The following is a 15,049-nucleotide window of genomic DNA, read 5'->3' on the forward strand; positions in this document are numbered from 1 at the left end:
TTTTGGCCACCCACATGACCAGAGGTCAGACGTTGTGGTGTATTACACCATCCTGGGGTTTACTCCCTTGTTTTTGCTGCATAATCTCTGGCCAATGATTAGTAGCCTTAGCCTTGCGTTTATGCTGAAGTATGTTGTGTATTTCTTTATTCCATTTGTGCCTTTGATCAAATTTTTTATTATACCTAGGTACTTAAAGTTAAGGTTTCATCTTTAACAGTGGGTACTTTTATGAGCTTCCTTCTTCCTGTTAAGACCAGGATGTCCAATGTTCAAAATAAGTTAAAATTGAAGCAATTAATATTTAAAGTTGCATTTTTTAAACAATGTATTATTTTTTATCAGAATGTCACTGCCAATAGTAATAGAGTATGCATGCTTTAATTATTATAATTGTTTAATTTGTTTTTAATTGTGGTTAAAGTTTGTGATTCAAGATTCAGAAGAAGTGTAGTTTACACGAGAAGAACCTTTTATTATTTTTTTAGTAAGTATTTTTTTTTTTTTGTATATTTATATAAATTATGCATGAATTTTTGCTTGCTATTTATTTGCTTTTGATTGCCTTCCTTTCCTTTTTACCATTAATCCTCAAAACAACACTAATCAATATTAATAATTGGAATAGAAAACCATAAAAAAAATTAACGTTATATTTTTATTTTCGGACTAATTTATTAAAATAACAATTGACAGAATTGGTATTAAATTAATTTTATTTTAGGTATGTGATGTTTTTGTTTTGTTAAAAAAAAATTATTTTTATAAATTTTAGCGCAAGAAAATTGCCGATTCCTTATCACCGATCGACACCGTCTTCTTCTTCGAGCAGCGACTCGAGCGATGATTCAAGAAGCCCCTGGTCTAGATGCAGCCCTTCCCTAAGCCCCGCTTGATTTTGAAATCCATAATACCTGATCCGTACTTTTTTTTTCTAGTAGTCTCTTTTAGCATCTAACAGAAACTAAGAGCGTTCCCTTCTGGCGCCTGTTTTCTATGAAGATCTCTATTTTTGTCGCACTCATAGTTGGCGAGTAATGGGACGGGAGATTGTCTCATTTGAAAGAGCTTATCTTTTGACGTGCACTTTCATTTTACCAAATTGTTAAATATAATAGTGAATTGATATTATAGTCTTATCTGATGAATCTCTCTCAAATTATAATTATTGTTCTTGTTGAAGCATTGTGATTTAGCGCTAAAAAACATATTTTGGGTTTGTTTGAAAATGGACCTTTTTTTTAACAAAAATTTCTAGTCATATTCTCTTACCTTGTACAATGAAGAGCTTTTGTTATTGTGGCAATGTATAATTTTTCTTAAAAAAAACAACAACAAAAAACGAGAAATTTCTCACTTAACTAAAAACCAAAGATAAACAAATTGTTGTGATTTTTTCATCTAGTCTTTAAGTTTAAATGATTGTACAAACATGGTCAATAAATAATTTATTAGCTAACTTTTACTTTTTCGTCTCTCTAGTCATTATTTATTAAGTTATTTTTGTTTTTTTATTTATACAATTTTTTTTGTTATTTATTTAAGAAAACAATCTAGTCTCGTTTTCAAGATTTATTGATTTAGAAATAAAATGTGATATAACTTGTATTTAAGTGCAATTGATTTGTAGATGTTTAAATGTATTAGTCTTAAGTTAATTCTAAGATTTCTGATTGGACTAATTAAGAGTCAAAAATGAAAATGTTTAAAGCATAAAAAAATCACAATCATTTACAATCGAAATGTATAAACGTATACATAATTTTTTTTAAAAATCTGAATTGTGTTAACACTGTTTTAATAGAAACTATTTTTGAAAGCCCTGTACCCTCATATAATCTCATTGACCAGATATTAAATAAAATATTTGATATTATCTATGTAAACAATCTGTTTATTTGAATTTTCAAAGATTGGTGTGGACATAATTGTTTAAATAATAAAGAAATTATGATTGAAAAAATTTGTATTCTTTTCTTTTGTCATAAGATGTTTAAAAAACTTTTTTAAACTAGGAAAAAACATTATATGGAATAATGATCAGTGGAATTTGCTTGCTTTTCACTTAGTGACCTAATTATAATTCAATTATCAATTATTTTTATGGAATTTGATTCTTCGTATCATCTTGGTCTGCCCGTACTCTCTGGGTTGGTCTCACCGAAGATGGCAAAATGCTGATACTTGCTTGACAGCCTACCCAGCGAGGATAGGCCAAGATAATCGGAAAGATTTTAAGTCTGTTATATGTTTGACTTTTCCATAATAAATAAATTTATTGAAACACTAAAAAATTGAACAATATATACTTTTTTTAAAGCTTAGATTTGTTTCTCTTTACTAGGCTTCACACACACTTTTTCGTTTGCGTTTATACATTAATCGTTCAATCTCTGTGTTTCAGCGGCGGCGTGGTTAGCAGAAGAAACCGCCACAGTAACAAATTTTAGTGGTTTCCCCCCAGCTTTGTGGAAAGAATTTTCAAGAACGTTTCAACAATTTTTGTGGGCATTTTTCCACCTTGTTAATGTTCAACGTGTAGTTTTGCTCATACTGAGTTAATTTTTGGACTTATGAAAAACATTTAAAAAAAAGACAAAGAAAACTGTAAAAAAACACCTCAGGGTTTTAAATGTATAATAAATTCAATAGACAATAAATTGTGTATATTTGTGTAGTGATTGTTTTTTATTTATTAATCATGCTTTTTAAGTTTTTTTATGTGTTTTATACAAACTGATTTGGTAAAAACAAAAATGTACAAGCAAACAAGTGTTTTAAAAGTTCAATTTTTATTTATTACAGACTTGTTAACAAGAGTTATTCCATGTTATGATTTTTGTGGTAGAAGGGTCGAAGCCGTTTGCAAGTAGTATGGATGAAATTTTGATTCTCATTGTAAGGTTGAGGCTGTTGTTCTTTCTTGAAGCACCGGCTGTCCAAAGGTGGACGAGATGGCCATTCTGCCACCCACAGTGCGTCACGAGGATCAAGTCGTTGTCATAGCTGAAAATCGTTGCAGCTAGTTCACCTGAAAATCAAACGCTTAGCTTAAAACTTAAAATTTCATTTTTGGCACGATGTACCTCCTAAAGGTGTCTCAACAGCCCACAGGCCTGGCTTAATGACATCCACATTGAACTCGATGTTACCGATCGGTTCGTTTGGCATCCTAGGCGTGTACATGTTCCATGTCTGCTTCATGTGAGTGGTATTAAAGGCGATGATGTCCCCCGTGATGCAAACGGTGCTCTCTTCGAGGTTCTCAGTCGCAGCGTCGAGTATAATCAAGCTGACATGCCATGAGCCTTGAAGCTAAGTGAAATAAAACATACATTTTGTTTTTAAATTTATTTATCTGATTTAAATACTATCTGATATAGTAAAGAATAATTAATTGAAATAAGTAATTTGGTCAATTAGACCACTAAACATACATAGCTTAAAATTAACATAGGCAAGTCACAAAACAGGATGGTGATTGATAAGGTGGCAAGCAAGCATTTCCAGAGAAATAAATCAATCAGTCAAAACTAAAGATCATTAAATATTATACATTTTTGTATGAAACAAAATATAAAACTATATTTTTTAAAAGTAAATACAAACCTCTTTTATATTTAAGTCTTGTACTGGATTCACCCTAGGGCAGGGCTTGAATTGTTCTGTTTCAAAATATTTATGACAGTTAACACTCGCAACGACTGCGGCCAGGGCAAAGAGGACGTGCATGCTTGAGGCGTTAGAAGAAGATTGATGGAGTTCAACGATCGAGGCACACGTCCATATTTCTATCTTATCTGACTGGCAGGATGTGCCCGTTAGAAAGAGATTCGGAAGGGCCCCTGTTTACGGTTGGGCATCCGCAAATTCCTGCCTAATCAGAGTGCCATTCTATTTTTAAGAATGGCAAATTTTTATTTTTTAATAAAGACATTGACTTAGAAGGGTTGATTAACCAGACAGAATAAGTAAGTTATTGAAAATTTTCTTCTCAAAATTATTTTTGTCTAACAAAAAATTAATTTTAAATCTGGATTTTATGACTATTCAAGAAAAAACCCTTTAGAAATAAGATTTTACAGTTATGTTTGCGAATTTGATAAAGTGTATAATTTAAAAATTAAATCGAGAAAAATATATGACATTTTATTGAATAAAAATTAACAAAAGGTATTAATAAAATATTTAATTATAAAAAATAATGACAATTTATGTTTTATATCTTCTTTGGACTCTAGATGTGTGATTGTCTGATGCTTGGTTCAAAGCATCCTGCAGAACTTTAGTGATATGTACAAGGTTTCCAGGATCGGTCTGGAGTATCAATGAGTCTTCTTTCGCATTGTCGAGTTTTAGTTTCATGAGGATACTTGGCTCGAGCTGTTCCGGTAATGCTCTTGAGGCGAGCTGAAGGCAAAAGAAAGAAAATGAAATCGCCTTAAAAGTTTCAGTTTTTAATTTAATTCCACCTGGACTTGTGTCCTCCATTCGAGATCTTTGTACATAGGGAGTTGTACGGATGCTGCGAGCAGGACATTGTTGATATCGGCCCTCTTAGTTGTGTAATAAGTGCAGATGATGTCAACCTGCTTGCTGTTGAATCCCAGCTCCAAGAGATTTGATTTCAGCTTTGGAATAGAAAGCTTTCAAAACAGAACAAAATACAATTGTAGAAATTGAAAAGCGTATTTATTAAATACAACACATTAACATCCATAAAATGAACACGCAAAAATAACAGAGTTTTGTATAAAAATGCCCAAACCAGTGTTAATATCACAATTGCATTTAGTGATATCAATTTTTATTATAAAATATACCAACATTGTTGCAAGACCGTATATCTTCAGTGAAGTGCAAGATTATAGTGAATTATATAAATAATAGTGACAAATAAAACTTATCACATCAAACCTTGAGTTTGCAGGATTCTGACAGTAGATTGACCAGAGCCTCTACTACATGTTGAAGGTCTTGCGGGCTGATTTCCAGTTTTTCTGTGAAAGTGATATACATCGTTCAATTAATTCTAAGACAAATTCCAATTTTTAAGTGTCATGGAATGTTTTTGGGCTGGATACAAAATTGCATGATCATTTTCATGTTATTTGCTTTACCAGGATGTATGCATGGGTGTTGTAGATGTGTTGAATTAGGTGAGGCAAGGGTTAGGATTAGGTCAAATAATAAAAAACAAATTGAAACATGATACAATAATTTTCTAATGATAAAATTTGCTTAAATTTCCTTAACCAATTATTAATATATCTATATTTTTCTGTATAGAATAGAAATTCTATATCTATATTTTGAACGAGTTTAACATATGTTTTTTTTTGCATTTTATATGTTGTATGTTTGTATATGTGTTTGTTTGTGTATATTCTTCTTGGTATAAAACTGAATTTGGCATAATTAGTTATATGGCATCAATAGAGAATGTTATATGATTTCTGGAATGATAAGATGGAACATGAAAGTTAATTCAGTTAAGCAGAAATGGGCAATCAGTTAAGGAATCATATAATAATATGCAATTTCCTTCTGTACAGAATTGTCAGTCGTTATTTTCCAATCCAATAATAGTGATGAGTATGATGTATCTCTGTATACTCCAGTCGTTTTGTAATGTATCGGATTGTTTCTGTGCAACTGATATGAGTGGATTGAAAGGGAGCACAAAGAGGTGATCAGTAATCTAATATTGGTCTTACAGGAGAAGTGTGTGAAATTTTAAGAGCAACTGGATCATGGAAATGTTTAGATGTGTAATAAATCCTAAAGTTTTATTTGCTTCAGCAATAGTTTTATTAATAAGTGTGTGAAAATTTGTCTGTCTGTCAATAGTGATACCAAGATCTAGTGACTCATGACAAATATGAGCGAGTCTGATATAATGTAATTAGATTTGATAGGATATTTTATTTTATGGAATTTTATAACTGAAAATTTGTCAGAATTTAAAAGAATAGTATTAGTTGAACACCCACTATTAAATTCACTAATTTCGTGGTCCGCTTGACCAATTAATATATTACAATTAATTAAGGTTTTTAGTTGAGATAAAAAGCTCAAGTGGTAGAGCAGCGGCGTATCTAGCCAAAGATCGTGGGTTCGAATCCCGCTCGTGCCATTGTCTTTTTTATTTCAACTAAAAACCTTAATTAATTGTAACTCACTATTAAGTTTTAATGTTGAAGTTGCAAGCAGCAAAAAATAATTAATTTTTACAAAAAATTTTAAATCGTCTGCAAAAAGCAGGGTCAAATAAATGGAAAAAAAATCAGAGATTTTGAAAAGAAAAGGCCCTAAGTGTGACCCTTGAGCAACTCCAGAAGTTGCTAGAAAACTGCGACAATACTGATTTTAATTTTACTTTAACCATTCGACCTCCTAAATAGGTTACAAGCCAATGTCTGCCTAATGTTTGTAATTTCTGTAGTGAATCTTATGATCAACATTATCAAAAGCTTTTGAAAAATCAACTTATAATTACAGTATTTAACTTGTAACTTGTATTTACAGAATTTAAATTTAATAGTTGGTTTTTCCGGAGAGATACATTATCTGATGAAGAACTGAAATCACAACAGTATTTTTCAAAAAGATTCAACCAACTCTGAAGCCAAAAACTTGTTTTTAACCACTTCAATCGCACGAACTCTAGTAAGTCTGCAGGCTGGAAGTCCAATCATTCTTAGCACATATTTAAAATGGAGTTTCAACATGAAAACTAAAACAAAGTCTACATTGGTCTCTACATAAGGTTATAATTTGGGGCAATGGTTGGCAGAGAGAATAATGTTTTAATTTAAAAAAAAGAAAAAAAATGTAAATAAAATTAAAAAAAAAAAGCCCAGTTAAAACACAGTTAATAAAAATACACACAGTTCAATTATAAAAGTATAGAAGATATATTGTTTTGATGAAAACCAGCAAAAAGCAAATGATTTATTTCTATTTTTCCTGGGATTTTAAGGTTGAGAGCTTTTGCGTTACCTGAATGAGCATACTAATACTCTTGCTGTAGTAACTAAACTGAGATATGTGTACTTAGTATAGTATTTAAAAGTAATAATTACATATCTGTTTAAGGTGATCATTTTATTTATCTGTTTAAATCCAATTTATTTTGTTTGTAGTTACTTATTTATGTATTGTTTTTCAAAATGTTAAGATCTAGTATTTCAAATTATGTTTTAAATTGTAATTATAAGTGCCTGACATCCCCCCTTGGATATGTAATATTTACTATAATACAATAAACAATTTTTATTCTAGTCTGAATTTAATATGATACTTTCAAAAACTTGGAAACTTTGCAAGTTGTAAGATGATGATGATGAGGATACTAGGAAGTGGGGTTTGTGCACCCCAGGCCCTGCAGCTTTCTGGCTTATTGTACCTTCCTAGTGCCCTGGTTTGGTGCAATTAACAAGATACTTCTAAGAAGTACAATGTCATTGACTGTTGTTGCTGCAATTCCATTTACTATGTTTTCTTTTTGTCTCCCAGGTTATGTCTCTATTCTGTGATTATTTCACATTCGGAGATGATATGGATGGTTGTTTCTTCCACCTCATTACATAATCTGCAGATAGGATCTTCACTATATCTACTCGTGTTATGTATGTTTTCTCAGATGCTAGCGAGTGGTCGGTTAATAGTCCTATCACTCCTCTGAGTCTGGCCTTCTCCAACGGCAGCAGTGAGTTTGCCAGTCTTGGTGAGGGTTGTTTTATTTACAGCAGGTTGTATACAAAATGGTCTATAATTACAAATATTACTTTTATTACCACTTTTAAAAACCTGAACTATATAATTACTTTTAAAAACAACCGAGTGACAAAATTATAGACACATTAAAAAACGACGCATAAAACGGAGTTTTTCATCGGTATCAAAGATAATACTAGGTGAAGACTATGGAAGAGGAAGACCTCCTTCCTTGACCAGAAGAGACAAATCGCACATCCTGTGCGTTGCGTCAAATAGCTTTTCAACTGCAAAAGCCATCGCAGAGAAGGCAGGTGTTGATGTTTCTGTTCGAACAGTTCAGAGGTTCCTTAAAAAAACTGAAAACATAGTCCGAAGAAAACTGAAACGCAAACCAGCTCTGAAACCCCACCACAAAACTAGCCCGTGTCAAATTTGCTGAAAACCACATTTTGAAAAATGAAAATTATTGGCGAAAAGTTATTTTTTCTGACAAAAAAAATTCAATTTGGATGGCCCAGATGGATACGCATACTACTTTCATGATCTAACTAAAGAAGAAAAAATTTTGTCACGGCGCCAAATGGATGGTGGATCTTTGATGATTTGGGGGTGTATTGGGTAATAAAAAAGGGAATCTTTGTCTTCTTCCAAAAAAAGTCAATTCGGAATATTACAAGAAATTAGTGGACAAAGAAAAAACTAGTTTCAGCAATTTATGCGAAGGGACTCCAATATTCCAGCAGGACAACGCACTCATACACAATGCAAAAATTGTTAAAGAATGGTTTTCACAGAACAGCATTGAAAAACTTGAATGGCCTGCACTCTCACCAGACTTGAACATTATAGAAAATGTATGGGGAAAATTATCGAGGATGGTATATCAAAACTGTAAGCAGTACAACTCTGTCGATGAACTTAAAACAGCTGTCACCACTGCCTGGAATTATCTGCCTCAAGATTTTATTCAAAATTTGTACAAAACCGTTCCAGAAAGATTACTGGAAATAATAAAACTGAGTGGTAATGCCACAAAATATTATAACCTTGTTTTAAATTGATTTTATCCCATGCGTCTATAATTTTGTCGCAGACAAACTCGTTTAATTTTAGTATTTTAATAATTTTTTCTCTTATTTATTGAAAAATTAAAGTTTAATGAAGAAAAATATTTATTTCATGTGTTTTGAATAAATATTTGTAGTACAAACCCATTACATTAAAAAATCATAACAATTAGGGGTGTGTCTATCATTTTGTCACTCGGTTGTACATAGGGAAAAATTCCTGTACATAGGGATTTATTAAAAATAGAAACTAAAATGGTCACAATAGCAAGTTTGCAATTTTTTAATAATTTATTATGTATCCCATCGGTCCTGTACCATTATTTACTACAAGTGACACAAGCATCCTTAATACTTCTTCAAAAGTAACCGTTATTGTAGAAAGATTTATACAAGTGTAAGAGGTTTTATATTCTTAATCGTAAGGAAATGAAAGATGATTCCCATGACTCATTCCAGCCGGACTTGTACCTTTCCTTGCCATAAGAGACTACAGCATCATTAATACTTCTTCAAGAGTAACAGTTATTGTAGATATTCAAGTGTAAGTTGTTATATGATTCATTTGTAACGTTTATATTCATAATCATAAGAAAATGAAATTTGATTCAATTAAAAACCATTCGCTTACGTGCAGCTGTTGCGTATAACTTTGCATTGACTCCTTTAGCTAAGTAGTCCCAGGCTAGGCGGCAAAAATCCTTCACGACTAAAAATTTTAAAAGTTATTTGGATTAGCGATTAACGATTACGTTGCTATTGATTTTACGAGCTTACCGGTCTCATCCTGTCCGATCAAATAGCTCAGATGCTTTTTGTTAAGGTCGCTCAATCTGAGCATATCGACAATTTCAGAAAATCGGGCTGGTGGTCAATTACAATTTACAAAGGAAAATAAAACAAAACTGGATATATTCTGTCTTTCGGCCTTATCGCCTTTATCAAAATATTTCAGGGAGTTTATTGTCAGGTTTTCACGGACGCACCTTCTTTGAGCGCTGGAAATCTCACATTTGAATCGGCGCCATCTCCAGAAAAAGCGCGCTCGCTGGAAAATTTGTCCATTCCATAATTGTTCAATGATCTTTAAATTTATTTAAAAGGTAAAACTCAATGGATTTATTGTACTTTCAATAAGTGAAATCATTCGCTAAATGAATTAAATAATTTCTTGTTGAAACCTTTTTTTCCGGGGTAATGTTACCTCCGTTTACGCGCGATGTTTTTTATTTTTAATGACGTTTTGCAATCTTATTTGCTCCCTCCTCAGCCCCACTCCGTTATTCGTTCCATTGGTTTTTGTAAGTTTTTAGTACCTTTCTTGCTTCCGTGTTTGAAGCATTGTTCGTTTTTGCTTCACAGACAATATTTGCGAGAAAGGTAACGCGAGTGCCGTGTCAAGTTCGACTCATATCACGCAGGGTTCGGACGGAGCCCTCAAGGTAGGCCAGGCCTGGTTAAATTTACATTCTTTCTTTGGCCAAAGCGTAGGGTGCATTTTAGCCAGACCCAGCTCCTCATGCCCGGTGCCGGTCGCTTGGGACGTTCACGGCGGTCAACGGCGCAGTCACTCAACTAGGTGGGCCTATTTTTAAACTATTGCCATTTTTCTTTTAGGCATTTCAATTAGTTTTATTTGAAAGAAAACTCTTTGTTTAAATAAAGTGCATAGTTTTAGTGCAACCATTAATGCCCTTCTTACCTTCTCTGCTAAGCAACAATGTCAAAATCTGATTCGTCAATCGTCAAGGCCAGAGTGCAGCTGAAGAGGCTTCGTCCCACAAAAAACAATATCTTTACAAAACTAAATGTATTTATAAACTGCTCCAAAGTGAATAGGAATATTTGTAATTTATTATTATTCTATTAACAAAATTAATCTATATATTCTTGTTAGTTGGATAAAACAAAATAGAAAATTCAAACTAACAAGAAATTAACATTAATCCTCATTTTTATAACAGATTTACTTAAGAATAGTAAACATGAAGATTCCTCAATTTGTAGACAAACACCTTTTCTTGTCTTTTCTCCAGTTGTATTGTTGTATATGTAAATCATCTTGAACCAGACGTTCGCAATGTTATTGTGAAAATGAGTCATCGAGGTGACAGGCAAGTGGATATCGCAGAGGCAGTTGGCTTTTCTTAGAGCGTGGTCTCCCGAGCGTATGTCAGGCAATGGAAGCAATTTCGTGGGCGCTTCCAAATCAGTTAAAAAGATCTTCCAAATCAAAAATTTTATCATAGAAACGATGTCGTTTGTGACCACTTATTTAAACGAGAAATAACTTGGCAACTTTCCTCTCCTTATATTCTTCATTTTGGCGGGTTATGGGAAGCCACTGTTAAATCCGCAAAAGGCCGTGTTCGCCCATAAGCAATACCCCTGCTACATTTGAGGATTATTGTACGCTGATCGCCCAAATTGAAGCCGCGCTTAATAGCAGACCTTTTTGTTCCCATTTTGATGGTCCCACAAAGCTAAAATCTTGGACCTGTTCACAAACCCCAAGATTTTGGACCATTTAATCTCGGGGAGTGATTTGGTGATGTCCTCTCCTTCAAAAATTTCAAATTAGACCTAGCATCTCTATCACACTCTGCGAGGTAGTGCCTTGCCGTTTCTTCTTTTATTTCGCAATAACGGCAAAAGGGATCTGGTAGAATACCCATTACGAAAAGGTGTCTTCTCAGTGGACAGTGGCCCGTCAGAATACCTATCAGCCTCTTAATTCTCTTCCTTGCGATTGAGAATAGCCATTTCGATTCTGCTGGTTTGATCGCCTTAACAAACTCTTTCGATTGCCTGTGTCTGGGGGATAAATTCCACTTCCTAAGGAATCGTTTCATGCCCCAGTTATTAATACTCTCTTTCGCTGTGCTCATAAAGTGAGATAATACCGGTTGTGGCCCGACAAACGCAGTATTAGAATCTTCTTTGGCTAGGCCATCCGTCTTTTCATTGCAATGGTGTCCTGTATGTGCTGGTATCCAAATAAGGGTTACCTCGTTCTCAAACCTGGAACAGATCCTATTGATAAGACCTATAGTTTCCTCCACCAGTCGTGAGGTTGACAAATCTTTTTGTAATGACCTAAGACTAGCCTGACTGTCAGAAAATTTTTTAATATCTTTTCCCTTAATTTTATTTTCCATAAGTGTTCTACAACACACATTATGGACATTCGGAATGTTAGGAATCGTTGTGATAACCAAACACGGATGTTCCAGACCTTTTGACGACGGTGATCCAAGGAATGCCTAAATACATTGCAGAAGTGCAATGGGCCAATTCCACTAAATAGTACATTGCCAAAGGTGGAAGACGTAGTGGTTATCCGGGGCGTGCAATCTCAGCCCGTGTCATGGCCTCTTGCCATCATAGATGCTTTGCATCCTGGGCCGGACAACGTTCCTCCTGCGGCGATTGTTCAGACAGCTTCCGGCGTTTATACTCGACTTGTGCCGCTGCTCCACGCTTCCAGTAATTTAAAAGTCCTATTTGTTACTGGTGTGGGATCTTTAATTTTGGAAAAGTGTGAATTGTTTTATAGTTTTTGAAAGCTATTTTAAAGTTGTCAGAAGAGAGAAATGTGTTTAATTTATGTGATAGGCCTGATAACTAACGGTCACTAAACACCACGCATTTCTATAGCAGAAATTATGTCTAATTTGGTGGGCGGTATGTTCGCGGCGTTTTTTTAGTGACGTTTTCGCCCTTAAAATCTTATGTGCCCCCTCAGCCCCACTCCGTTTTTCGTTCCTTTTGTTCTAAACAGTGATAGTACCATTTTTCCATACGCCTTGTCGTTTTGGCTTCGCATACAATATTTGCGAGAAAGATATCCAAGATCACAGTTCAACTCATATCACACAGGGTTCGGACGGAGCCGTCAAGGTATGCAAGGTCTAGTTAAATTTACATCTTTTCTTTGGCCAAAGCGTAGGGTGCATTTTAGCTAGCCACAGCTCCTTGTGCCCGGTGCCTGTCGCATGGGTCGATCAAAGCGGGAGACGACGCAGCCACTCAACTTGGTGAGTCTACTTTAAACTATTGTCATTTTTCTTTTATATATATCAATTAGTTTTTGCGATCGACCATACCTGCTTATTCAGGTAAGATTTGTAACTGTTTGGTAACTAGAATATTGAACAAAAATATAATTTTTCGGCTGCGATGATGTTGAAATATTGAAAGTCATTACCTCTATTGATGACTGTGACAAAGGGCAGAATGACGTGTATATTTTGTAAATGGTGCTCAACAAGTGGCCTTAGTATTAATATTGAAAAATTTAATATAATTAGTTTCACTCGTTCAAAAAAATTATAAAATTTTGTTACAAGATATCTAATGTGATCTTTATCTGTATCTTATCTGATGCAAGATCTTGCACTACTCTCATCTATAATCTTGGTGTTCTTTTGATAGTCATAATTTTATCCTTTTCTGTACATATTCGTACGGTATTTTCCAAATGTTTTAAGATGGTTGGGGTTGGATGTCTAGTCTGATACCCTCACCATGCTTATATTTTTGATAACTTTAAGAAAATTCTAAAAAAATTTCATTAAGCATATGGTTCATATCAGAGGTGATGGACATTTTTATTACTATACATTTGACTACTGGATCCACCGTTTCTCTCTGTTACCTCCCCTGAATCCAGGTTGAAACTTGGAAACAGTTCGCAGTTATCTTTATTTGGAAACTTCCATAATAATATTGATTTTCCGGAATTACTAGGTTTAATTGGACACACGAACAAAAAAAAGTCTTGAGTTGCCCTTCCATGGAAGAACTTCTGGAATGAGGACTTCTTTCTCATATTTGTTATCAGTAACAATTCCCTTGATATTCATAATGTCCGTAGTATTAGGATTCTGAAGGGCCCGGTATTTAATATTCTAAAAAATAAGTTAATATTTCTAATATATCGTTTTCTATGTTCTATTTATAATTACGAGTTGATATGATTATATTTATATTGTTTTGTATTACTAGTTATTGTAATTAATTAACTAAAATAAATAAATAAATGTCCAGTCTGTAAACAGGGATGGGTAAGACGAGCAATCTTAACATTTTTAGACGACAGTGAACACAAAGTCAATACGCTTTTGTTTTTGAAACACAACGCACACTCGCATACACAATAGAGATATTTCGTCTGTCATTCTATTGTCATCTTTACATTAAATGTTTTGAGACAACTGCGCTTAATATATTAAAATAAGTAACTTTCTTATGGGTTACTAACTATTTTAATTTTTATTTGATTGAAAAACAGTATAATGCCTTATTTATCTGGCCATATTTTAGGCAGGAAGTACCGTATTATTAAAATAATTCATTAATGTCTAAAATCTTATAAGCTTGTACTAGTCGTGTGAGCGAAACAGTTTATTTATTTTATTGCTTCTGATGACTATAAAAACATTATATTTAACAAATATAAAAAATAGAGTTAATAACAAAAGAAAGCAATCATTCAATAAGTTTTTTGCTTTTAAAAAATTGTCTGAGATAAATAATCTGACCAGCTGCTAGCGCGAAGAGCCAGGAAAAGTTGAAGATGCTGAGGTAGAAGACTCGCGACTTGGTCGATTCGTTGGTGTTGCTCATAGCCACTTCCCTCTCTTTCATTTCGACAAAGTCGTCGACAATCGCTTCGACGAAGTCCTCCAGCCTGGCCATGCGTCCCTCCATCGGCTTCAGCTTGGCTACTTCCGCGAGTTCCTCGTAGTTTTTAGTCTCGACGCCTTTCCTGATAGAGAGCCAGACGACCCCACCCTCCTTGGGCCTGTATCCGGATTCGGAATGAAAGCATATCTCGATAAGTCCGGTTTCTTCTAGGATGAACGAAAATCTACCTTTTCTGGCGTCGTCCACTTTCGCCAGGATGTGCCGCTTCTCGTCGGTGACAAGTAGCTTCGTTGGCAGCATTCTAGAATCGGCCTCGTCCAAATTGGTCACGTTGTACTCGCCGATCACGAGAACGTCTTTGGACACCTCTTCCCGCAGGCACTTCTGAACGTTAGGATCCAGGTAGAAGTTTATAGATTCAGCACTATTGTATAGATCCAAGCATATAAGGGCCAATAAAAAAAACATATTTCTTAAAGGCGAAAGCAAAACTATTAAAAAAAAGCACTTTTCTTCAACACTTTTATTCAATTTACAAGTTTTACAATTAAAGTATTTTATTTAAAACATATGTCTTTTTTGCATTAACATATTTTCATTATTGATCATAT

General features: G+C 34.0%; 5 protein-coding genes across 7 annotated transcripts in view; 2 read left to right on the top strand and 3 right to left on the bottom strand.

Moving 5' to 3' along the window:
- The window catches only part of LOC106664857 (serine/arginine repetitive matrix protein 2), a 54,715-nt gene extending 52,090 nt beyond the window's left edge, over positions 1-2,625 (top strand). The window contains exon 12 of one of the 2 annotated variants that reach the window (XM_014390887.2): positions 2,405-2,625. In XM_014390887.2, the coding sequence (XP_014246373.1) occupies positions 2,405-2,450 (46 nt within the window). In that variant the 3' untranslated portion in view covers positions 2,451-2,625. Of the gene's footprint in view, positions 1-775; positions 1,457-2,404 lie in introns of those variants that run through there. The other variant, XM_014390885.2, reaches the window with a different exon arrangement.
- A 148-nt stretch (positions 2,626-2,773) lies between these two features.
- LOC106664840 lies at positions 2,774-3,995 on the bottom strand. The gene is made up of 3 exons (XM_014390860.2): positions 3,610-3,995; positions 3,087-3,315; positions 2,774-3,031 (listed from the first exon to the last, which is right to left on the bottom strand). The coding sequence occupies exons 1-3, from the start codon at positions 3,730-3,732 to the stop codon at positions 2,811-2,813; spliced, it is 573 nt and encodes a 190-aa protein (XP_014246346.1). The 5' UTR covers positions 3,733-3,995; the 3' UTR covers positions 2,774-2,810.
- Positions 3,996-4,174: 179 nt separating this feature from the next.
- LOC106664839 (COMM domain-containing protein 2-like) lies at positions 4,175-9,769 on the bottom strand. Its single transcript, XM_014390859.2, has 5 exons — positions 9,567-9,769; positions 9,421-9,498; positions 4,918-5,000; positions 4,473-4,646; positions 4,175-4,410 (listed from the first exon to the last, which is right to left on the bottom strand). The coding sequence occupies exons 1-5, from the start codon at positions 9,628-9,630 to the stop codon at positions 4,213-4,215; spliced, it is 597 nt and encodes a 198-aa protein (XP_014246345.1). The 5' UTR covers positions 9,631-9,769; the 3' UTR covers positions 4,175-4,212.
- The window catches only part of LOC106664836 (TWiK family of potassium channels protein 9-like), a 392,977-nt gene continuing 386,834 nt past the window's right edge, over positions 8,907-15,049 (top strand). Inside the window, exon 1 of one of the 2 annotated variants that reach the window (XM_014390855.2) lies at positions 8,907-9,333. The gene's annotated coding sequence lies outside the window, so the exon portion shown is untranslated. Of the gene's footprint in view, positions 9,334-11,902; positions 12,827-15,049 lie in introns of those variants that run through there. The other variant, XM_014390852.2, reaches the window with a different exon arrangement.
- LOC106664838 (transmembrane emp24 domain-containing protein 10-like) lies at positions 14,213-14,969 on the bottom strand. Its single transcript, XM_014390858.2, has one exon. The coding sequence runs from the start codon at positions 14,904-14,906 to the stop codon at positions 14,280-14,282; it is 627 nt and encodes a 208-aa protein (XP_014246344.1). The 5' UTR covers positions 14,907-14,969; the 3' UTR covers positions 14,213-14,279.

This window comes from Cimex lectularius, unplaced genomic scaffold (assembly GCF_000648675.2).
Source record: "Cimex lectularius strain Harlan isolate CLEC.00 unplaced genomic scaffold, Clec_2.1 scaffold208, whole genome shotgun sequence".
Classification (NCBI taxonomy): Eukaryota; Metazoa; Arthropoda; class Insecta; order Hemiptera; family Cimicidae; genus Cimex; species Cimex lectularius.